The sequence below is a fragment of the Rousettus aegyptiacus genome, unplaced genomic scaffold, assembly GCF_014176215.1.
Source record: "Rousettus aegyptiacus isolate mRouAeg1 unplaced genomic scaffold, mRouAeg1.p scaffold_m13_p_3, whole genome shotgun sequence".
In the NCBI taxonomy this organism is placed as follows: Eukaryota; Metazoa; Chordata; class Mammalia; order Chiroptera; family Pteropodidae; genus Rousettus; species Rousettus aegyptiacus.
This window is the reverse complement of record NW_023416306.1, coordinates 165,478,791-165,502,594: the sequence shown is the minus strand read 5'-3', so window position 1 is coordinate 165,502,594 and position 23,804 is coordinate 165,478,791. Positions and strand designations below refer to the sequence as shown.

General features: G+C 53.3%; 1 protein-coding gene across 1 annotated transcript in view; it reads right to left on the bottom strand.

Annotated features, from left to right (window-relative positions):
• RIN3 (Ras and Rab interactor 3) overlaps nt 1-21,651 on the bottom strand; it is a 105,786-nt gene extending 84,135 nt beyond the window's left edge. Inside the window, exon 1 of the mRNA XM_016145456.2 lies at nt 21,426-21,651. Within this exon, the coding sequence (XP_016000942.2) occupies nt 21,426-21,469 (44 nt within the window). The 5' untranslated portion in view covers nt 21,470-21,651. The remainder of the gene's footprint in view (nt 1-21,425) is intronic.
• Nucleotides 21,652-23,804: the final 2,153 nt, after the last annotated feature.

Below are 23,804 nucleotides of genomic sequence, written 5' to 3'. Positions count from 1 at the left end.
ACATTTGGTTTAGATTAGTGGTGTGCTAGCAAAACACACACACACACACACACACACACACACACACACACACACACACAGTCCTGACGTGTAGTGATTGTCAATTTCCTTGGCGTCAATACTCCCACCGTTGCAATATCAAGCTATCAATGATTTATTTAACAAACAGCTTGCAAAATTCCTGCATGTGTAACAATAGGCCTTTGCGAGCCTACCAGCTGCAGCACACCATTGGCATTTGAAGGCTGCCTTCTACTTCTAATGTCCCCCTACGGGAGTCCTCTCCACCACCCCAATACTTAGTTGTTGGATGCTGAGGCTGGGATCGCATTGTGGAAATGAAGGGAGGTAAGACTTTCTGAGATGGGTCGTGACGTGAGAAATGCCGTATGCATCAGGAGGACGGGTATCACGTAAAGGAAATGGCACTGAGCTCAGCCTCAAGAGACCATGGCCAGTTTTGTCGTGCACTACATGACCTTGGGCAACTCGCCTTCCCTCTGTAGGTTTAGCCGCCTCTTCAGTAAAATGAGAAGCTTGGGCAAGATCTGGGATGGCAAGTAGGTTGAATTTCCACGTGAACCCTGCTGCTTGGCAGCAACTGCCTAGATGTTTATGCTGAAGGCTCGGCAGAGGAAGAGTGTTAGGATCTACTGGTGATGCCTGCCACGGGCTCCGGAGTAGACAGTGGCAGAATCCGGGCTCTGCATTACGGAGCACGGATCAGATCAAGGACTGGGGTTCCTTCTAGCGCTATGAATTCCATGATTCTGCGACTCAACTGACTCTTGGCTGGATGCCGCCCGATGGCTTCTCTTCCAAGCCAGGTTGGCTCTGGCCCAGTGGAGAGCCTGAGAGGAGGCAGGCAGGCAGCCAGGCCGGCTTCTCTGTGGCTTCCTAGCCACCAGATGCTTTCTCTTGGCTGTGTGGAAGCCGAGCCACTGTGGCTGCCTGGTTCCACCTCTGGCCCAGTCTTTTCTAGACTCAGGACAAAAAACACAGCTCCAGGCTGACCATGGTGGTCATGTGGGGATAGAAGAGAAGGAGCCGGCTTCAGAATCAGACTCTCTCACACATATAATGTGCAAATATGTGGTGAATGTCTCCCATCCAGTTCCACAGGCTAAATACCTGCACGAGGCCTTGGCGGGTCCCCACAGACACTTGGAGCTCCAAGGACAGTGTTGGGAATGTCTTGTTGCGACAAAGTTTCCAGAGTTTCACCTCATCCAGGAACCAAAGGGCCTTCTATGATGAGGTGGGGCACAGAGGGGCAGCTTAAGGCCTCTGGCCTTTGGGGTACTGGCCTGAGAAAACCCAGGACTAGGCTCTGTGGGTCCCTGCCCACAGCCTCTAGAGGGGAAGTCAGCTTAAGCAGGTCTTCCGGACGCCGGAAGCCCTAAGACAGGTCAGGCTGTCTCAGCTTGCACATCACAGCCCACATCAAGGGGTCTAGCAGGTCAAAGGCCTTCAAACTTTCCACACCTGTGTGAGCTGCAGGCCTGCTGCTGCTAGGTTCGTGCCAGGCCCTTCCAGGCTGACTGCTGGGTGCTCCGGTGTCCCCTAGGGGTTCCAGCAGCCCACGCTGAGCCCCACTAGGATCCTGGTGGAGCCTGCGGGAGCCACCCAGCCTCAGTGCTATGGGGCCTTCTGAGCCAGGCCTGGCCCCAGGCCCCGTTTCTCAGTCATGCTGATTGCTGGCTCACAGCTTCCCTGTGCCTGCTCTGTGCTCTCGAGCACCCTGGACGCCCACAGCTTCTTAAGAACCTGGGCTGAGTTGCTCTACCCTCTGTAACTTCTCCTGGCTCACAGGTCCCAGACTCTTTCCCTGTGTCAGCCAGCCCCTTGAACACAGCCTAACCTGGCTGCCTGCCCATGCCACGGGCCCCTCCTCCCTAACACCAGTCCTAGGCTAGGACTGTTCACGCCCATCAAGACCCAGCTCACAGATGCTGGTAAAGCTGTCCCCAGCGCTATGTGTGATCAGGCCCTGAGGGACGGCAATGGCTCTGTCGACTGGTGGCTTGGGAACCGGATGACCTGGATTAGAATCCCAGCTTGGTCACCTTGGCAAGTGACTAAACCTCTCTCTGCCTCAATTTCCTGACATTTAAAATGAGAAATATAATACAGCTGAAACTTATTGGATTTCATTAACCAATGTCACCATAAAAAATCAATATTTTTATAAATAAATAAATAAATAAATAAATAAAATGGAAAATCTAAGCACTACCACCTCATGGGGTTGCTGTAAAGATTTCAAGATAGGGCCCAGCATACAGCAAGCATTCAGCGATGTTATTAGTATTCATTCATTCATCCAATAAGTATGGACTGAGCATATACCATGGGCCAGACACGACTCTAGACATATCATAATGATAATTGCAATAATAGTCATATGTAGTGGAAGAGCAGCTGATATTACCCTTCCCCACCCATCCCCCTCCCCGAGGCACCCACTCGATCACTCTCCCTGTCTCCCTGCAGAGATGGCCTCAGCCCATCTCAGTGAGGGGAGGCTGACGGGCAGGGGTGGTAGGAAGGCTCTTCGCCGTACATCCTTTTGTGCCATGTGAATTTGCACCACGTGACTCTATCACTTATGCAAAAAAAAAATAATGAAAACAATTTGGAACTTTGAAAAAGAAAGGGTCCCGTTAAGGCAATTTCAGACGTGGAAGTGAGCTGGGTTCTATACCAGCAGATCTGGAGAACTCTTTCTCGTTTTGGCAAAGACTGCACATTGTAAGTCATTTCCCGTCTAGAATCTCTCCCAAAGAGATCTTTTTTAAAAAAAAAGCAAATAAAGTTTAATGGACAGAGATGTTCACTGCAATGTGACTTACAGTCGTCCGAAACCGGGAAAAATCAAATGGTAAACAACACCGCTTGTCACATGCCTGTCTCTACCCCTGTCCTGACTCTATGCTCCAGTGTAAGTCATGTCTACTGTTGTGTACCCGGGTCAAGTACAAAATAGGTTTTCATTAAAATTTTTTTAATGATTGAATGGTTCAGGAAATATTAGTGCTATATGAAAATGTCAACATTCAACCATTTTGGCCTACAAAAAAAAGGGGCAATTTTAGATGTTCAAACTAATAGGTCCCCTGGGATAAGAATAGATCTGTCAAGACATAGTTGTCCATGTCGAAATGATGCATGGGCAAAAGGATTCACTGGGTTCACCGGAGTCCTGTCCTCAAAGGGGAACAGACTGGAAACAACCTAAATGTACAACACGAAGGGACCAGGTAAATACATGGATACTACGTCTAACTGCTAAAGAAAAAGGAAAGAATGAGAAAGTTCTCTATGTGCTGTATGGAAGGATTCCAGGATATGTGGTCAAGTGACCAAAGTACAGAACAGTAAGTACACTGTGCTCCCTTGTTGAAAAAAAAAAAAAAAAAGAAGAAGAAGAAGAAGAATTACTTGTATTTGCATAAAGAAGACACAAGAAACTAGTAACCAGTCGGGCAGGCATGGGAAGAGGCACCTGGGGGACAAAGTTGGGAAAACTTTTTCACCGTATGTCTTTTATCTTTAGTTATATTTCAATCTTGAATCCTGCAAATGTATTACCTACTCAAAATAAATTAATAATGTTTCCAGAACTTTCTTAGTGCTAGGCATTGCTCTGCTTTACAAATATTAACTAAGTTCACCCTGTAAAACAATTCTATAAGATAACTCTGGTTATCATTCCCATTTTATGGGGCGGGGTTTGGGGAGGGAACTAGACACAGAGAAGCTAAACCAGTCATTAAGGCTGCAGAATTAGTAAGTAGCAGAGCTGGGATCTGAACCCTGTCATTCTCTGAGTTCATGTTCTTAACCACTCTGCCTAATCCCTCCGGATGCCTGCTTATAAGATTAAACATTAAACAATACAAACATACAATATGACACTAAAGGAATGGAAGGGTAGGTCTTGTTCCTGGAGTAGAAGATTTAATATTGTCCAGGTATGAACTCTACACAAACTGATCTACAGAATCAGTCCAATGAAAGTCCCAAAGGTGTTCTCAGAAGAGGCACGTGTTGGTGCAAAGGGCTAAGAATGTCCAAGACACACATGAATAAGGGTGTAGGGTTTGGTCTCCTGGATATCAAGTCTTGTTATAAAGCTACAGTGATTAAGATGGTGTGGGATTGGTACAGGGATGGACACATAGGTCAGTGGACTAGAATAGTCCAGAAATAGTCACTTGATTTATGTGTGGTCACAGCAGAACGTTGAGGAACGGACAGTCTTTGCAACAAAATGTGCTGAGACAACTGGGTATCCACATGGGAAAAAAAGAAACTTGGCCCCTTTTTCACAGCTTATTCAAAAATCTGTTCCAGGAAGATTCTGCCCTGACCTAAATGTGGAAAGCAAAAAAAAAAAAGGCTTTTAGAAGAAAATAAAGAATATCTTCAAAATCTGATGGAAGAGAGAGTCTTCTGTTAAGCGCGCGCACACACACATGTGCACGCACACACACACACGCGCGCGCGCACACACACACACAACTTAAGAGAAGACTGATAATTTACCTGCATCAAAAATTCCTCCAGACACCATTCAGAGAATGAAAGTCAAGCCCTCTGGGGGAGAAGATGTTTGTAACACACATAACCAACAAAGGGCTCAGAACCAGATTACACACGGAACTTCTACACAAATAAGGAAAAGATAAGACAACGAATAGAGTCTTGAACTGGCACTTCACACAGAAGACATCCAAATGGACGGCAAGCGTGCGAGAAGATTCCCAACTACATGAGGAAGCAAGGGAATCCGTAATTAAAACTGCAAGAGCCCATGAGAATGGCTCTCGCGAAGACCGACACCCCCGAGGACTGGGGAGGACAGGAAGTACGTGGAGGAACCAGAATGGCCCTGCTCAGCCAGCGGGGATGCCAGCCGATCCAACGGTGGTGGTTCATTTTGAGAGTAAGTGGTTTCTTTCTCCTTCTTTACACTTGCGGTACATTCCAAACTTTTACATGGAGTGCGTACTGTTACGAAAATCATAAAATAATGGGTGACTGTTCCAGGGGAAACAATGAAAATGTAAGAAGCGACGTCTAAGGGCGAGTCTTTGATTTGTGTGTCTGGGTCTCTCCCTCACAAGCAATATGCTTGGAAAGTGCTGGAGCTTCCAAGGTCACAGCAGCCCCCATCTGGCTGTACCTCGGCCACCCCGGACGAACCAAGGGGGAAGGACCTCTGTCCCTGGGGAGCAAACCTTTTTCCAACACTCCCCTTACCTATGGCCCATTTACCTTCTCTGACTTCAGTTTCCTCATCTGGAAAAAAAAGGGGAAATCCCAGGCTGGCTGCAGGTCAAGGCCCTTCTCAGGTCATACCCATAGGGACAAGTAGCTGGGCGGATCAGACGGGATTGTGGATAAGGAGAGGTAGGAACCAGACATATGTAAATATATAAAACAAGTCCAAAGGAAGCAAACTGATTCCAAAAGTTATTTTTCAGCTGGTGAGCTTTTTCCCAATTTATGATCTAGTCTGTGGTGTCCGAAAGAACTGGGTGCGATGATGCAAATGTTTTCCGTCTGCGCTATCCAGTGTGGTCACCATTAGCTGCCTGTGGCCACGGAGCGCTTGAAACATGGCTAGTGTGGCTGTTACTTCATTTTAAGTAATTTGATTTGTAAAATAGCTACATGCGGCTAGCGGCTAATGCACCGCATCATCCAGTACATTATATTTTATGTTGTTTAAATCTTTTCAGTGTGTGTGAATTCATGTACTATGTGTGGGATTTGTTTTTAATTAGGAAGAAAGGATAAAAGAAATAAGATAAAAAGGAAAACTAGAGGTGGACAAAGTATTATCACCATTAGCCATTGCCGCATTCAGAAAGTTCTCTGGGAAAGGTTTTTCTGCTCTCGGTCATCTGGTCTGGTGCGTAATGGCCCTTCCTCTCAGGAGCTGCCCCACGAGGCTGGCTGCAGGTCGAGGCCCTTCTCAGGTCGGGCTTTTGCACGGGGACCCCAGCCCGGTCCTCCCTGGGCTTCACTCTGCAGGGCCCCCAGAGGCCTTGCCCACTTTCCTTCTGCTGCTGCCACTGCCTCCTCCTCCCCAGGGATGGACCAGGCTCAGAAACAGAAGGCTCAGAGGACCCTGGGGAGAAGTGTCCCTTGTCCCAATTGGCCTCCCTCCCTCCCTCCAGGAGCACCCGTGACTATGGCAGCCCACATGTCCCACTGTGACCCCGAACTCCGGCCCTGCCTGTTGCTTACTCAGTGGTTCCCCACCGTCTAGGGGAAAAGGGAAGGAGACCGCAGCTCGCTCCTCCCCACCTGACGCTGTGGCTGAAGAGGGACAGGCAAGAGGGGGGAGCGGCAGCCTCATGCTGGACGTGACTCACCCCCGAAGGGGAGGCAAGGGGCCTCCGTGCCCTCACTCCGGCCCCTCCTGCTGGATCCCTGCTCACGTTTCTCTTTTCCTTGCCCTTGGCATCTGGGGGCCTGACTTCCACTCTGAGCCTGGCCTTCCACTGTCTGCAAAATGAGGCTGAGAACAGTACAGGCCCCAGAGGGTTGTCGTGAGGAGCTTAACCATGGCTGGATAAATGGCCACTGTGGACGTTATTCATCCTGGGCATCTCCGACTGGTCAGAAGATGCTTTGCCCAGGAAAGGGAGCCGAGGTCTATTGTAACCTGTTCCTCAGGCTTGCTGTGTGTCCTCGGGCAAGTGCCCCTCCCTCTCTGGGCCTCAGTGCTCTCAGTCAGGAAACAAGCGAAAGGATACTCACACCCTACTACTTCAGAGGGTGGCCGGAAGGGTAGCAACGCATGACAATAGTTGTGTGGGGCGTGCTTTGACACAGTGAACCCCCATTTCTAAGCTGGAGCTGGGGGTCAGGCACAGAGCCGGCTCAGGGGCCGGCCACGTGAAGTGCGATTCCTGATGGCGGAGCCTCCCACGAGCGCAGGCTGCGGACGCCAGGCTCGCCTTGCACCTTGCAGGAAACTACTGGGGTGTCACATTCCTTCCACCCCTGGTGACACTGAGTCACCCTGCAACCCACCTAACAGTTGCGGTGACCACATTTCCTCCACCGGGGCAGGAGCCGGCATGCGCACACACCGCTTGTCAGGGGCTGCCTCCGGGGCCCGGGCCGCCTCACAAAACCAGCTGGGCGCCCGCCCCTGCCTGAAATCCCTCGCTCGGGGCAGCGTCCCTTTTAGGGTTTTGTTCCCTGTTACCACGTATGTCCCCTGCCCCGTCAGACTCTACAGCGTACACTCAGGCCCTAGCAGGAGGGAAGCCACTGGTGTTACGTTTTCAAGAGCGACAGGCTGGAGGAAGCGAGGACGCTGGCTCATTAACTTTGGGGGGCATCGGGAGAGAGTAAGGAGCTGTCAGGAGCAGCGTCGAGGTGTGAGGGGCATGCTCCTCCCACCCAGGTTACAACGTCTCCCAGCGACTCCAGGCACAGGGGTTCCAGGGTGGGACTTGGCCAGCAGAAGACAAGGGAGAAATGAGGGAGGGGGTGGGATGTCGCCCCCTCCGTGGCACTCGGAAGGCTGGGAGGCGGGTCCCAGGATGCAGGCATACCTGGATCAGGGGAGCTCAGGGGAGCAGCAGGGCCCTGCAACCTTGGAATGCAACACGGGCCTGCAGGGAGTTCTGGGGCTAAGGACAGAGCCTCCAGACTCGGATGAATAGGATTCGGGTCCTGGCTCTGTCACTGATTGTGCATGGGGGGCCTCCCGTGGCCTCAGGTGCACGTCAGAAGATTCAAATTTTTTATCACTCTGCCATGTCTGCAAATGACTCCTGAAGCAAGCACTATGATTTGGGGTGACAAATAAATTTTATCGAATACACAGATTTGTAAATACTGGATCTGTAAATAATGACGGTTGACTGTAAACGTCCCTTCATTAGGCTGGCACCAATTGTGGCCACCTGGACATGAATCCTGGTCTCAGAACGAGGCTCTCAGTCAGACACTGGGAGCTTCTGGGCATTTACCCAGGATCCACCACACCTCTCCCCGTGGAGCCCAGCTCACCAATGACCGGTTATCTGCTGATGCTGCTTGGGCTGCCACGTCGGTGAGTTCTTATCAAGGGCAGAGGATATATTTTGGAGGGAAAGGGGAGGATAATATTTCTGGTAGATAGGGGAGCCTCTATCTACCAGCCCCCAAACCTGGGGGTGTCCTGAGAGCCACTCACCTGGGCCTCCCTTCATTGCGTCATGAGCAGGTCATGCAGTCATGAAGAGCCCACTGTGTGCAGACTGCTGCGCCACATGCTGTTCCGCGCAGAGCCTGGCACACAGTGGGACTCCATATCTCTGCTTCATGACAACAGAGGAAGTGATGACCAGACGGGGCAAGGAGCCAGCTCAAGGTCTCTCAGCAAGTCAGGGGAGGCCCGGGACAGGGGTCCAATCAGGGCACATCCACAGCCCCACAGAGCCACGAGAGGCACCGCAAACTGGCTCATGGCTAAAGGGGCGAGCGGAGCGGACGAGAGGGCGTGGAGCGGGGACCCCCTCGCAGCATCGTGGATCGTGGCCCACATTCCTTAAACACCAAGTACGTGTCAGACTGTTCGAGCTCCTCACGCGGACTAACTCGTGTAATACGACAGCTCTACGAGTTAGGAATTATCAGCATCCCTGTTTTACAGACGAGCAAACCGAGGCAGGGAGCGCAGCGTGCGCCCTTGACGGTTTGCACCAGGGCCCATACCCCTTGCCACCGCGCTGTGCTGTTCCACCCCTCAATGTCCATATGTCCAGAGAGCCACCGGGAACACAGGAGCCATCCTGGGGAGCCCGGGGAGATGGAGGGCGAGCGAGCAGGAGGCAACCAAGGCGGCCTCCTTGCCACCATGGCCCGCACCCGGCCCAGCACGTGCTGCCGTCCCCTGGGCTTCGACGTGCCCCGACGGGCTCGCTTCTCCCCGCCCCCCGTGCCAAGACCCTAGTCCGGGCCATCGCCGTGGGCCCAGACTCATGCAGCAGCCTCCTTCCGGTCTCCCCACGTGACCCCCTCACCCCGTGCCCTTCTTCACACAGCAACCCGAATGCAAGCCAGCCCAGGCGGTTCCCCACGCAAAAAAACCACGCCCTACACACAAATGTTTGTAGTAATTGCCAAAAACTGGAAACAACCCCAATGTGCCTCTGCCGGCGAATGGATAAGCAAACTGTGATGCGTTGCACCACACCGAGACGCACGACACAAACGGACCCCCATGGCACTTAGCTAAGTGAAAGAAGCCAGATTCACACGGCGGCATTCACATGGCAGAAGGTAAGGACAGAGAAGCAATGAGTGATCGCCAGGGTCTGGGGCTGACTTACAAAGGGCACAGGGGGATTTGGGAGGGGGCGGAACTGTTCTAAACCTCGATCGTGGTGGTAATTACACAACCGTCTCCGTTTGCCAAAATGTGTAGAACCCTACGCTCAAAAGGGTGAATTCGACTCTATGTAAATTTTAGCTCGTTGTGGGTTGAATTGTGTCCCCTGAAAAGATATGTTTAAGTCTTAACCCCTAGGGCCTCAGAACGTGACCTTCTATGGAAAGAGGGTCCTTGCAGATGTAATTAGGGAAGATGAGGTCATGCCTGAGTAGGGTGGGCCCTAATCCAATATGACTGATGTCCTTATAAGAAGAGAAGAAACAGAGAGACAGACACACAGGGAGAAGACAGTCGTGTGACGATGGAGGCAGAGATCGGAGCGATGCAGCTGCTAGACGAGGAGACCTAGGGATTGCCTGCGGAGGAGGCGAAGAAGGATCCTGCCCAGAGTCCCGGACGGAACATGGCCCAGCTGCCACACTGACTTCGGACTCCCAGCCACCAGAACTGAGAGAGGATAAATTTGTCATGTAAGCGTTCCAGTTTGTGCTACCTTTTTAGAGTGGTCCTAGGAAACCAATACATATGTCAGTTTTTAAAACGTAGGAACGAACTCGTTCCAATCTCTCGGCCTTCGGGATATAGCCTAAGAGCCTCCGCTGGTTGGTCCCTTCTCCTGCGCATCCCACCCACTCCCATCCACGCCGAGCGCAAACGTCAGACACGCCGAGCCTGCAGCAACCCCTCGCCTTCCCCACGCGCACACCTGACATCACACACAGCTTGGAAAGAGAAGGAAATTTCTGTCGCCTCTTGCTTCCCTCTCAGCCAGGTGCTTTCCTGCAGTGAACAAACGACCTCTACAACTGTACACAACAGCCTTGGAGGCCTGACCGCCTGGAAGGCTTTTTGCAGGAGGTAGAGGCGAGGCACGTGTGCTTAATCCCTGAGGCAGGAAAGAGCTCAGTACTTTCCAGAGTCTGTAGGGAGGGGCAGCCAGTGAAGGCTGAAGTGCCTGTCCCTTCCATCTCTGGTACCTCACACATGGGAGTGGCCTCGGTATTTGCACAGAACCTTGGGAAGAGCCTGGGTCCAGCTATGAGACCTCAGGCCAACCAGTTCCTCTCTCTGAGCCACAGACTCATCTGTGAGCAGTGGCTGGATTAGGGGGTCTACAGAGCAAAACTGAGCTCTGACATCTGACGATGCTAGAGCCAGGGATGAGGCCTGCTTTGGCCTGTGGAAAGAAGACCCCTTTCAAACCTCTTCAAGGGGTAGTTGCTCAGCATCTCAAGAGAGCCCACTCTGCTCAATCCCTGGCCACACCATGGGTCTCTGACAGAGCTCCCAGGGCCCCTCCATGCCCAGGCGTGATCTTGGGCTATGGGAGGGCACCTCAGAGCAAGCTCTTACAGGCTCCAAATGAGCCTGTACTATCCCTGGAATGGGGAAGTCCAGACCCAGCCACATCAGGACAAACCTTGCCCAAGGCCAAGCAGAGAGGCGAAGTGACCACTCAAGACCCAGTGGCCAGCAGTCATCATAAACCCAGCCTGGTACCCAGCAAGTGCTTGATAAAGAGACAGTGAATGAATGAATGAATGAATGAATAAATGCAGCCTGCAGGGACACAGGCACTGTACAGATCGAGCCCTGGCCTTTCTAGTGCCGGCGTGGTGGGGGACCCAGTCTCAGAAGGAGCTGCAGAACATCAGGCCAGGGAGGGCTAGCCCAGGAGAGTTCTCCATCTAAAACACAGATGGGGAAACTGAGGCAGAGGGAAGAGACATGGTGGCCACGTCCACCAATATTTAGCCCTGGAAAAGCACAGAATTTGAGAGTCAGAACTCAAACCAGAATAACCAACCAGTCTGAAGTTTCCAGTAAAATCTGAAACTCGCAAACATCCAAAATGAAAAAAACGTTTGCAATCTAGTCTTTGAAATAAGAGCCTTAGTAACTGCAAAAGTGCCTCTCTTCTCTCCTCTCCCACCTCCACGAGGAAATAAACTTGCAGGTAGACCTGCAACACAGCTTTAGTATTTCTGGCCTGTAACCTGGTACTATGTGACAAGAGAAAAAACTTTCTGTGTTAGTTAGGATTAAGTTTGCCCGAAAGTGACAGAAAATCTACCATAACAGGGATCTAAATGAGATAGATATGTATTTCTCTTTCATATAAAAGCCTGGATACGTAGTGCGTGGCTGGGATGATGTTCCGACATGTCTCGAACCCTTACTACATTGTTGCTACACCCTGTATAGCGTCCATTCTCAAGTTCACGTCTGAGTCCAAAACGGCTGCTTCGACTCCAGCCATCACGTCTGCGGTCCAGACAACAAAAAAAGAGGAAGAAAGAGAAAGAGACGTTCTTTCCCTTTAAGGACACAGCCAAGCAAATTGCACTCCTTACTTGTAGTTCACTATCCTGAACTTAATCACATGGCCACATCTAGCTGCAGGGAAATCGAAAAGCGTTTAGCTAAAACTGATACCCAACCAAAATCGAGGTGCCAGGCATCAGGTTCTGCTTCACTCTTGAACTCGAACACTTTATTTAGGATGGTGATAGAGCTCAAGGAAATAGTCCCAAACCCTAGACCACAGAAGTTTTCAGGAGCCTCATTTAAAACAGAGGGGGCTTGGAAAGCAGCTGACACATGTCTAACCACTCACTCCAATCATTCAAACGATCATAATATGATGAAACCACCAAAGATGGTAGATAGATAACATATGTCCTCAGCATGGCATGTAGAAATGCATGTAGGAAATAAAGCCCAGTGAAAAAGAGGAACATAAATTAACATGCACACACAGATCAAAACTGTGCGTACAAAGATCGAAATTCAGTAAACGTGCAGTTGGACTGGGTGCAGCTTCGAAGAGGTTAATATGTTTGATATTTTAAATTTCACTATTTTTGTAGGTCTACGTGTGAACTTTTTCAGAGAGATATACATATATATGAATATATGATATATATATCTTTGTGTGTGTGTGTATATATATATAATCAACAGTACACACACACACACACACACACACAGCCCTTATATATACAAGTAACAGCCCCCAACTGGTCTCACAGCCCAAACAGCTAACATCCTCTTATGTAACCATAGCAACAACTCTGTGAGGCAGGGGTTGTGTCTTCACTTGGCAGAGGAGGAGAAAGGTGACCTGGCAGATACAGGTACAGTGACTTGCCCAGGATTGCCCGGCTCTGAGTGGGAGAGCAGACTTGTGGTCTTCGCCACCATGAGAAACCCCAAACTCTTCCACTGCGGCCAGGTGGGCCTCGATGCCTTTCTAGACCCACGACACACAGAACCTTCCTCCCTGTCCCCAGACCAGGCCCTCCTGGGCTCCCACACATAACCTGTCATTCCCTACTTTCCCGCATTGTGCTTTTCTCTTGTCTGAGATACCTTCCTCTGCATATGCCTGATTTCAGCTATTAAAATCCTACTCATCCTTCAAGACCCAATTCGGATGCCACCTCTGCCTGGAGGTCCTTCCTGCTCACCACAGCCGAGTGTAATGGAGCCTCAGCATATGTTTATATAGTGCCCTGTACTTTAATTATGTGCATATTTCTCTTATTTTCCCTAGTAAACCAGAAACTCCCACATATTCAAAAAATGTTTGGTAAATGGATGGATGGGTGGGTGGATGGATGGGTGGACAGATGGATAGGTGGATGTATGGGTGGGTGGGTGAGGATGCATCAGAAAGACATTCATTGAGAAAAGGATCATTGAATGTATTTTAGATGGATGCTCTGTCAACAATGTCAAGAGCAGAAAGAGGCGAACCTAAGAAATGCTGTCATCAGTTGCCATCAGTAGAGAGCTAAGTCCTCACTTTGAATTGCAATATCCCTAGAGAAACTTGCGGTATCAATCTCTGACACTGATTGAGATTGAGGAAGCTGGGGACATGGAGGTTGGGGAAAGAGGTCCCCAGTGAGTTCCTCCTTGACAACTTGCTCTGTTAACCTGGAATCACCAAACTGAATTTCAGATGCAAAGTCCTGTATTTCTCTTGGTCCTGGAAGTGGGTGAAGAAGAAGCATGCTTTACTGACCCAGGGAGCAGTGTCGTCCTGGGACAGTCTGCGCGGGGGGAAGGGTTCTCTGCTACCATTGTGGTCCCCTCTCCCTCTGCTGAGCTGTCCCTGTCCTCCCCTCTTCCTGTCTTCAGAAAACAGGCTCTTTGTTCAGCCCTGACACCTCGGATGGAATGTCAGGCATGGATGGGGCTGGCGTTTGGCATTTGAAGTCCCATCTCTTAACTAGAGGATAAAAAGTTCTCGGCTTTGATAAAGATCCCAGAGACAGTGACAAAATGGGGGCCACCTTCGTGGGAGGAAATGTCCCATAGGGGAGCCCAGTAGGGCAGCTTCTCACCAACTGGCTCGCTCATAGGCACCACCCTGGCCTCCTTAGCCTCCCGGGGCTCCAGGTCATGGGTGGAGCCAGCTTCTGGGGAAGCTGTCGCTGTGCCCGGCCTGGGGCTGAGAGTCAGGGGGCCTTGCCCTCAGCCAGGCGCAGTTACCCCATAGGATGTGGCCTGAGTGTGTGCTGCAGCGGTGCGTACAGCCAGCGACAGGCCTTGACCACAACCGCTCCCCAGGCCTTCTCTTCTGAAAGGGAACCGACATTTCATAGCAGGCCGGTTCATGCTTTCAGACATGCACAGACCGGGGCAGGGACCTCCCTAGGAGTTGCTGGCGAGATGGAGGCGAGGGGTTTTGCCGTCACTTTTGAAGTTCTCAGCCACCGGAGCTGGTTCAGCCCCTGGGGCAGCCTCCTCCCAGCGCCTTCCCCGCCCCCATGGAGAGATGTACCTGAGGCTGCACACAGGGTTTTCCGGCACAGGCAGGGAGAGCCAGAGGCAATGGCCATGACTGTGGTTTCCAGAGTCTTCTATCAAAGACCTAAGGCTGACAGCCACACAGGTGTGGAGCCAGTAAGGCCCTCCCCACCACCCCGCGGACACCCAGGCTGAGGGAAGGGGCTGGTTTCACAGCATAACAGTGTGTGTGTGTGTGTGTGTGTGTGTGTGTGTGTGTGTGTGTTGGGAGGAGGCACACAGTGTCCTCAGCTGCCCCTGCCTGCACAAGGACACAGTGATGAGCCTCACTGGGTGTGCTGTGGGGAGGCCCCCGCCCGCCCGGCAGGGAGCCCCTTCCTTCAACTCGGTGGTGCCTGCGTGGCCCTCCCTTGCAGGGCCTTGGCTTGGTACTCGATCCCCCTGCCCCGACGGCAGCGGCCTTCCCAGGCAGAATCCCCACCACGATCCCCACCACGTGAGGCTGCCCGAGATCCCAACAGCCCCCACACCACATGGCCAGAGGAAGCTCCCCCTCACGGACCAGGCACACCCAGAGAGGCTGCTCTCCCGTAACCTTCCCAGCTCACCAGGTAGTTCTGCCAGGAAGCCAGGGGCCTTTCTCCAAAGCAGACTCCCCAAGACGACACTCTTTTTCCGAAACTAGTTTTTCAAAAATAAATGCGCAACAGTGAAAACACAGTTCCCTCCAGGCACTCGGTCAGGGCGATGACCCAGAAGTCTCCTTTCTGGGTCTTTGTTTCTTATGAAAGTGCTCCTGTACATTCTAGACTGTTCCACAGGCCGCCCTTCCGGGCTTCAGGAGGACGAGTGCTGCCTCATCTCTGAATGGCGTTTCAACCCCCTGGAGTCGACTGTCGCTTTAGGATACCAGCTTCTGCTGCCCGCTGGCCAGGAACTCGGGGAATCACTGGACGTCAGACCGAACAGGGACCTTACAGATCATTGAGTTCATTTCGATGGGGAAACTGAGGCCCAGAGAGGAAGAAACTGGCTTCCTAGACTACAATCCCAAATCACCAGAGGGGACCTCAAAGACATCCTCCAGTCCCACGGATGCCCTACAGCAAGTAAGTACCCAAGCATCTTCCAGATCGGCACAGGACGGTACAATTAGGCCGACTTTAATTGCCAGGCAGACGGCAGGGGCAGGACGGTGCAGGGAAGTGGACACATTCCACCGAAGGACTGGAGCACTATTCCTCAGACTCTCCTTTGCTAACCTTTTATTTTGCCAAAAAGACATTCGAAACTAACCACCTCCATCAACTTACCCAATCATTTCGTAAAAGAAAAGAGGCGTCATACGGCCAAAAGACCTATCTCAACAGGAAGGATGGTTCTGCTCAAGAAAAAGATCGTTAGTCAACCTTAGCTGATATGCACGCCATGCCCACCACACACACACGCAACTACAACAACAACAACAACAACAACAACAACAACACCCTTATTTTTCCTAGGTTCTCAGTGGACCACAGACCGGCATTTGGGACCCACTGACCCAACCAGGGCTCCCCCAGAACCTGCGCATCCAGCTAACTCCATTCTTTCGGCCAAGATGCAGTATCCATGTGTGAGCTGGCTTCATCTTCTCCCAGCCTCTGTCCCAGTGAGGGGAGCTCAGCCGGGGAGGAGGAATTGAAGGCAGTAGGGCTATGTGGGGTCCCTACTCCGTTTCCTGGGCGGCCGGCCGCCCTCCATGCTCCAGACTGAGGGAGGGCTGTGGTGGCCTCGGGGGGAATGCCACCTGCTGCAGAAGGGGAGCTGGGTTCCTCACCTCCCAGGCCTGGGCAACCCCTCCTGGGCCCCACCTTGCAAATACTTCCAGAAGCTCAGGTGCTTTGGGACACAGGAGAGAAGGCTGTGAGGTGATTTTTAAAATCCCACTTAGTTTATCAGCATCCTCAAGCATTTATTGAGTACCAACTGTGTGCAGGACAGAAAGATATGAAGCGAAAAGAATCGGATCACTGTTATTTGGAAGTTTATAATCCAAACAAAGCATGATGTTAAATGGTTTTTTTGTTTCTCTAAAATTGCTAGGCAAATAAATAGTTCATGCAAAAGTTCTCTGAATACTCAAAGGAGAAATATCTGTGAACTGGTGTGGATGGAAGGCTTCATGGAGGAGGCGGCAGCATCGTGGGCAAAGGTGGGGAGGCTGCGGCAGTTCTGCATGTCAGGGACAGAACAAGTGAAGCTGCGCCCTGGCTTCGTGCAGGACTGGAGTGGGGCACGGAGGGCAGGGAGTCCTTGAGGGGTCTTTTAAATATGAGATCGTGGCAGCTAAGAGCAATTAGGGGACCGTGGGGGGACATTCGTCTTTCCTCGCCTGGCCTGAGGTACCTCAACAGCGGCCGGAGCAGCTGTGTTCTGTCTCTGACTGTCAGAAGAACCACACCACCAGCGGGGCTCCTCTGGGGTTGGGGCTGGGCGATGGAGAAGAGATCGATAATTTAGAAAAGTCATTCAAGTTGCGATTTTCATCTTCAGCTCCACTATTAAAGAAAACACCCATGGTTTGGACACCGCTGGGTCGTAATATGAATTGCAGTTTCAGAGTGATAGTCGCCATCGGACGAAAGTTCTAGAGCTGGCTGTCAGAGCAGCACCGTAAGCTGACTCGCCAAGAGCAAGATGGGTCCTGGCCCCTCACTCAGAGGGCGGATGAGGGGGCAGTGAGAAGTGTGGGTTCTTTTTCAGTCACTTCCCCCATGCTGGGGCTCTTTTAGGCACAAAGGTGCCCCAAGCCCCTGGAGTAGGCCCCGCGGGTCCCTCCTTCTTACTCCCATCATTTTCCATCAGTCTTTCCCGGGCCAGTGCTTGCCTTCCTCATTCCCTCAAACCCCGTTATCTGATAAGGGGGTGCAGACTCCCCCTCTCCCCCTCCCCAATCCCACGCTGCACTCTCTCGCCTCCACACCTTTGCTCAGGTGCTTCTCTCTCCCGAGCCCGTCCCCTCCTCCTCATTTCTGCCTACTCGGCTCTGCTCGATTGTCACTGCCTGGATGTCGCGAGCTGAGGGGACCGAGGGATGACACTCACTCAAGGGGGAATCACTTAGAGACGGTGGAATCCGCGAGGGGCGGGTGGGGTGGCGTTCACGGTTGTCTGCCCTGTGCTCTTTCCTGCCCTTTGCGCTGACACCATGGCCGGGAGGGACCATGGGCCCGCTCAGATCTCTGTCTGCAAAATGGAGCTCCAGGGAGTCTCGCCCTTCTGAAGTTACTCTTGTTCCCGGCTGGCTTCTGTGTTTGATTTCTCGATCTCCTGGTTTAAAATGCTGGTGTCCCTGTAACATTTTAAGCTTGTAACACTTGCTGCCTCAGAAAAGATCACTACATGGGGCTCGAGGCCCAGGATAGGGCTTATCAGTGGTGGGGGAGATGGGAAGGAGGGCCGCGGGGACAAGCGTGCAGAGACTCCCACACCCCAAGTAGGCCCTGCACCCCCACACCCTGTACTCCTTCCTGCTTCTCAGGGGGTACACTGGGGCTTCTCAAGGATCCGGAATACAGACGTGAGCCGCTGAGGTAATGCTCTGTTGCCCATGGGCCAGAGTCTCTTAAGGTCTGGAAGGCGGTGGTCCCCTAGCTGGGTGCCAGCCAGAACCACCTAGGAGCATTAGCCCCTAAAAGCAAGGAGGCCCAGGCCAGTGGGCAGAGTTGGAGCTGGCAGCTGGGACTTGCATTCATCACTGGTACCTGCTCTGGGTGGGCCCCACCCCGGAGGAGCCCTCTGTCTTAGATGTTGGAGTTGTTGAGCGGGTCACCTCAAGGTGTTCAGCTGGACCCTTGCATTAGGTCAGGCGTGAGACAGAAAGCCAGGGCTCTCCCACACCCCTGGGCCTTGCCCACGCGGCCCCTTGCACAGCCCAGGCTTAGGGACCCCGAGTCCTAGGCCCAGCTCCACCTCTAGCTCCCAAGGCCCTGAGAGAGGTGCTTCGCCTGTGGGGAGGGGGTGGGGGGTCTTCATCTCCTTGTCATTAAATTAGAGGACTGAATTAGGTCTGTGATGGCCACATTTTTTCCAAAAGTGGAATCCTTTTCCAAATGACACCTAAGCAGACCCTCGGTTTATCAAACATGTGAAAGCGTGGGCTCTGAGCACACACATCCTCCCCGGAGCTCGGCATCTGGCGCCTTGCCCGGCACGGCCTCACCAGAGTCATCCTCAACGCCGCCCTCCTTCCGGCCTCACCTCCAGTCCATCAGCACATCCCACGGCAAGGCGCCGGCTTCTCACATCTCCACTCCCACTCCGTTCCGGCCACCAGCCCTCTCTCCCGCCACTGCAGGAGCCTCCCCGCCGGCTTCCCTTTCTGCTTCTGTTTCCCCGACTGTCTGGCCTCAGTACAGCCCCAAACCAAGTCAGGTCACCCTCCTGCGCACACCCCACCCACGGCGCCGCCCGGCTCCCTCAGAGCCGTCCTCCCCAAAGCCTTCCCCCACCCCCGACCCAACCAGCCTTCTCCTGTCCTCATCCCCCACGCTCCCCTCCCACCTCGAGGGCCTCGCAGTTCCCAACAGGCCAGCCACACCCCTTTCTGCATCTTCTCCTGGGAACATCAGCTGCAAGCAGGCAGGAGTTTGGTTAGATGCTGTCCCTCCCGCCTCCATCTAATGCAGACACTTGATGAGCAGCCTGTCTGCATTTCTTTCTCCCCGGCTGACTTCTTCGACAAGTAGACAGAGCTTGCTTGCCAAGATCCTCACACTCCTATTCTGAGGAGCCAGCACTCAAGTGACACCACCCTAGCCCCTGGGGAGTGAGAGTGGGTGGCACTCCCATAGCTGTCTGAACTCTCAGTATCCATCTCCCGCCAGCAAGAAGGAGGAGGCTTTGGGAGGTAAGGGTGGACAGCTGAGCTCAACTGAGGACCAGGGACCCAGCCGGGTCTGGGGGTGGTGTGGGGGTGGTGGGGAGGTCATAGATGATGGCTCCTCATCATCTTTGGGCCCTGTAATGCAGGTGTGCAGCCCAGGGAACAAAGGATGCGGGAAGCGTCCCCTGAGAACTGCCTTCCACTACTCGAGAGTCAAGAAGGGTTGGGCTCCTGAGGGAGAACGGCATCTCACATGGAAGAAGTTAGAGGGAGGCAGGCTGCAACTCAAGTTCAGGAATTCCTTTCTTAGGTATCTGCCCATCAGAAGGGTTGGCGCAGTGGTGGCAAGCTCTCTGTCACTGGAGGTAGGCAAGGACCTTTCAGGAATGCTGTCAAAGGTATTTCTGTACCAGGTACAAGGTCAAATGAGATACTGTCTAGGAACCCTTCCAATCCAAAAGATCCTCTTAAATAAAGCGGCATTTTCAGCAGCAAACCAACATTCGTCTAAGAGGATGGGCCAGGAACTGCCCTAAGAAGGCCTGAGCTGGTTGACTCATCCAATCCTCATAACAATCCTACCAGCAGGTGTTACTATTACCCTGATTGACAGCTGAGCCAAAGGATAGGTCTTTTTCGGGCAAACAGAGGGATTGCACTAAAATAAATGATAGTAATAATAACAACGATAAGAGTTTTTACCTTAAGGCAAAGGAGCAATTTCCTCTCCATGCGTTATCTCATTTAATCCTTAAAACAACCATAAGGGGTAGTTACTACTACTCGCCCTCATTTTATAGATCGGTAAACTGAGGCAGAGAGAGGTTGACTAACTGGCCCAGTAATGAACAAAGAAAGAGAAGAGGAAGTGGCTTAAGCTAGATCATCCCTGGGGGCGAAATGGGAAGTTGGAAAGGTCAGGACACCTTCCTCCCAGAAAAAAAAGGCCCTTCTTCTCGCCAGAAAAATAAAACAAAACGCCTCCTGGCAGGCTTTACCCTGCAATATTGGGTGTGGCAGACACTTGCCCTTGGGGCACCCTGTCCCCAAAGTAATTCTCAGTTCCCCCCACCGGATGGCATTTGTCTTTCCAGAGGTCACTTCCAAGGGAAAACATGCGTGTAGAATTTCCGGACTGGGGAGGCGATGGGGGTGGGGGTGGGGGGAGAAGGGAGGCATTCAGATCTAAATGAACTTAAGGGCCCTCCAAGCAGCCCCTCCCACCAGAGTGGGAGCCAGTCACCTCCACAGCCCCCCAATTCGGGATTGCATAAGATGGGCCCAGTCCTCCCGTTTTACAGAGCGAAGCACGGAGGCCCTGCGAGCTGAGGTGGCAGAGCTAGGCCAGGTAGCGGCCGGGTGCCCAGCACAGAAGTAGGCCCCCGGACTTGTAAGCCAAAAACCCTGAATGGCGCTCCCAGAGGCGCCCATCAACCTTGGCACCCAGAAAGGTTCTAAGAGTTTTTCCCCAGGAAAATGCCTGCGAACTGGACACTCCTCGGCCCCCTGAAGCTCTCCCAGGAATCCCTCTGGGCTGGGAGTGGGGGGAAGAGACCCTGGCGGAGCGCGCCAGAGCACTGTGGGGGCAGGGGACCTTAAATTAGACACTAGAGACCCCCCCACCTCCCGCCCCTTCCCTTTCGTAAACCGGTTAGGCTTCACGCACTTCCAGCTGCGCCTTCTCCCCAGGGATGCCGCAGGCCACGCTTAGCCCGAAGGCGCCTGGTCCTTCCCCAAGCATCAGGCTTGGCCAAGGCCGGTCCGAAGGTCACGGTCCCCCCGACCCGCCAGAGGAGCGGGGGAAGGGATTCCGGTGTGTCCTCAGTCTAGGCAGGCTGGGTCAGCTGCTGGGCGGCGGGCGCCCGAAGTTGCGGGGACCCCGGCCCCCCGCGCACCCCACGTCTTGCCCGGCGCCGATGCGGGGGGACGCGCGGGGACAAAGGCGGAGCGGCGGGTGCGGGAGCCAGCGACGTACGGACCGCTGGTATTTGCATGCAAAGTTCAGGCGGGACAGGAGCCCGGGGACTGGCCACGTCCACAGCCCCTGCGCCCCGGCTCTGACAGGTAGGGACGCCCTTCTCGCACCCGCCCGCCACGCCGCCAAACTTCGAGGGCTGTTTGTTTCAGAGAGCGACCTCTGGGTTTGAAAGTTTAGCCAACAATTCGGGTCCTGCAGCCACCAGAGCCGCCCGCGTCCGCGCAGAACTGGGGTCTGGCCTTGGCGGTGGCCAGGGGCTCCGTCTCCGCCTGACACCCCGAGGTCCCGCAGCCAGGGCGCCTCCGGGAGCTCGGCGCGCTCGCGGCGGGTGGGGAAGTGGGGTGAGACGGCCAGGACGCGCAGGAGCTGGGGTCCGGGGACACGCAGGGAGGAGGGGGCGCGGGCCCCGGACTTACCCCGCGGGGTCCTCGCGCGCGGGCGCCCCGGCGCGTCGGATCATGCCTCCGGCAGGTCGGGGACGGTGAACCGAGGGGCTCAGGCGCCGGGCGGCGCGGGCCGCCGAGCTCCGGGCGCCCGCATGTCCCTCGCGCTGGCCCTGGGGAGGGGCCCGGGCGGGCGCCGCCGCCGCCGCGCGCCGAGTGGGGAAGCCGCCGCCGCGCTCTGGGGCGCTCGCTCCCTGCTACTTCCTGTATCGGAGCGAGCGGGGCTTTCAGGAAGAGGCTGGCCTTGGTGGTCAAGGGTTTTTTTTTTTTTTTTTTTTCCTCTCTTTTTGGTCAAAAGCCTTTCGGCGGCGGCTCACGGCGCGGAGAGCCCCCCGGGCACAGGGCAGCTGGGCGGCCGCGCCCCCGGGGCCGGGCCTGGCGGCGGGCGGTGCCGGGACCAGGCGCCGGGCACAGGGGCCGAACCGCGGCTGCGGCCCGCGCGGCTCGTGGAGAGCCGGCAGGGAAACTTAGAGAAAAGTCTCCAGCTTGGCGAAGAAGAGTCGCAGTGCAAGGCAGGCGCTCCCAGCTCCCGCCCGCCGTGGCCGTGACCACGACCCGCAGGTGGGGAGGCCAAGAGCTCTGCGCAGGGCACTTGCGGGACAGGGAGGCAGGGCCTTGCCTCCCGCCTGCAGGAGCCTCAAAATCGCCCAGGGCAGCCCCGGCCCTCCTCCACGTCCGTGACAGGTGGCCACGTTGCCTCCTCTTGGATGCCTCCACTGATGATGAACTCACTACCTCCCAAGGCAGTCTGTTCATCTGCCAAGCCAGGCACCTAATTCACCTATCCTGGGTACCACACCTAGATGGGAGCAGGCCAGTCAGCTCGCACAAACACAAGGTCCACAGCAAGCCCGGTGAGATCGGGAGACCCCCTTTCTAAGTGCCTGGGCACTCAAAAATGCCTCCTGAGCCTGGGCTGCCCTCAGAGCATTTCCTATTGACTGGACAGGACTGGACACTATGGAGTCACTCCACCTAATGCTGGGTTGCTCCGCTACTGATATTTGGGGCCAGATAATGCTTCGTTGTTGGATCTGTCCTGTGCATTGTAGGATATTTAGTAGCATCCCTGGCCTCAACCCTCTGGATACCAGTAGCATCATCTTCTCCTTGTAATAACTAAAAATTTCTCCAGCCATTACTAAATGTCTCTGGGAGCCCAAATCATCCCCCGTTGAGACCCTCTGGTCTAGTGCCTTCATTTTATAGATAAGAAAAATGAGATGTAAAGAGAGGAGGTGACTCTCTGGAGGCCACACAGTAAGTCGGGGTGCAGGCAGACCAAAGCCCAGGGCTCTGGTGAAAGCCTCACGAGGCCTCCCTACCCCCCCACTCTCCCCTCAGACCCTCCTCCCCACCTTTCCTAACCTTTCCACCAAACTGGCCTGGCAGAAATTAGAAAAGAATCCCCCCCATCTGGACACACATTAAAAGCGCAGCCTGCCGGTGGGAATGTCACATGGTGCAGCCACTTTGGAAAATGGTCTGGCAGTTCCTCAAAAGGTAAAACATGGGGTTACCATATGACCCAACAATTCTACTCCAAGGTGTACGCCCCAAAGAAAGGAACACACGTGTCCACACAATACCTTGTACATGAGTGATCGTAGCATTATTATTCCGAATCGTCAAAAAGTGGAAACAACCCAAATGCCCATCAATCCTTGAAGTGATTAACAAAATGTGGCATATGCACACAATGGAACATTATGAGGCCATAAACATAAATGACGTACTGATGCATGCTACAACGTGAATGAACTGGGAAAACATCACAGAGGACCGTGTATTGCAGGATTCTATTTATATAACATGTTCAGAGTAGGCAAATCTATGGACACAGAAAGTAAACTGGTGTTTGCTAAAGGCTAGGGGGAGAGGGGAGAATGGGGAATAGCTGCTAATGGTTGCAGGGTTTCTTTTGGGGGAGAAGTAAATGTTCTAACATTGATTGTGGTGATGGTTGCACAACTTTGTGCCTATACTAAAAATGCTGAATTGTACGCTTTAAGCGGGTGAATTGTATGTTATGGGAATTATATTGCAAACTATTATTTAAAAAAATATTGCCTCCAAAAGGCCACCCTGACTACTCCAGCCACCCCACTTCCTGCTTAACTGAGATTTCTGAAGTCCCCCCCCCCCCTCATTAGTTTAAAACCATGCCTCATCGACCTTTCATTTCCTGCAGAGGTTAGACTCTTCCCTCCCTGGGTGGGAATCATCTCCACATCTCCCTAGAGAGGACTGTAGCTCCCTGTTTAGAAACACAGACTATGAGGACAGAATTGTGTTCAAATCCAGCCCCAGGGAACTTCCAGCTGGGTAGCTTCACACAAGTCACCTCCTAGG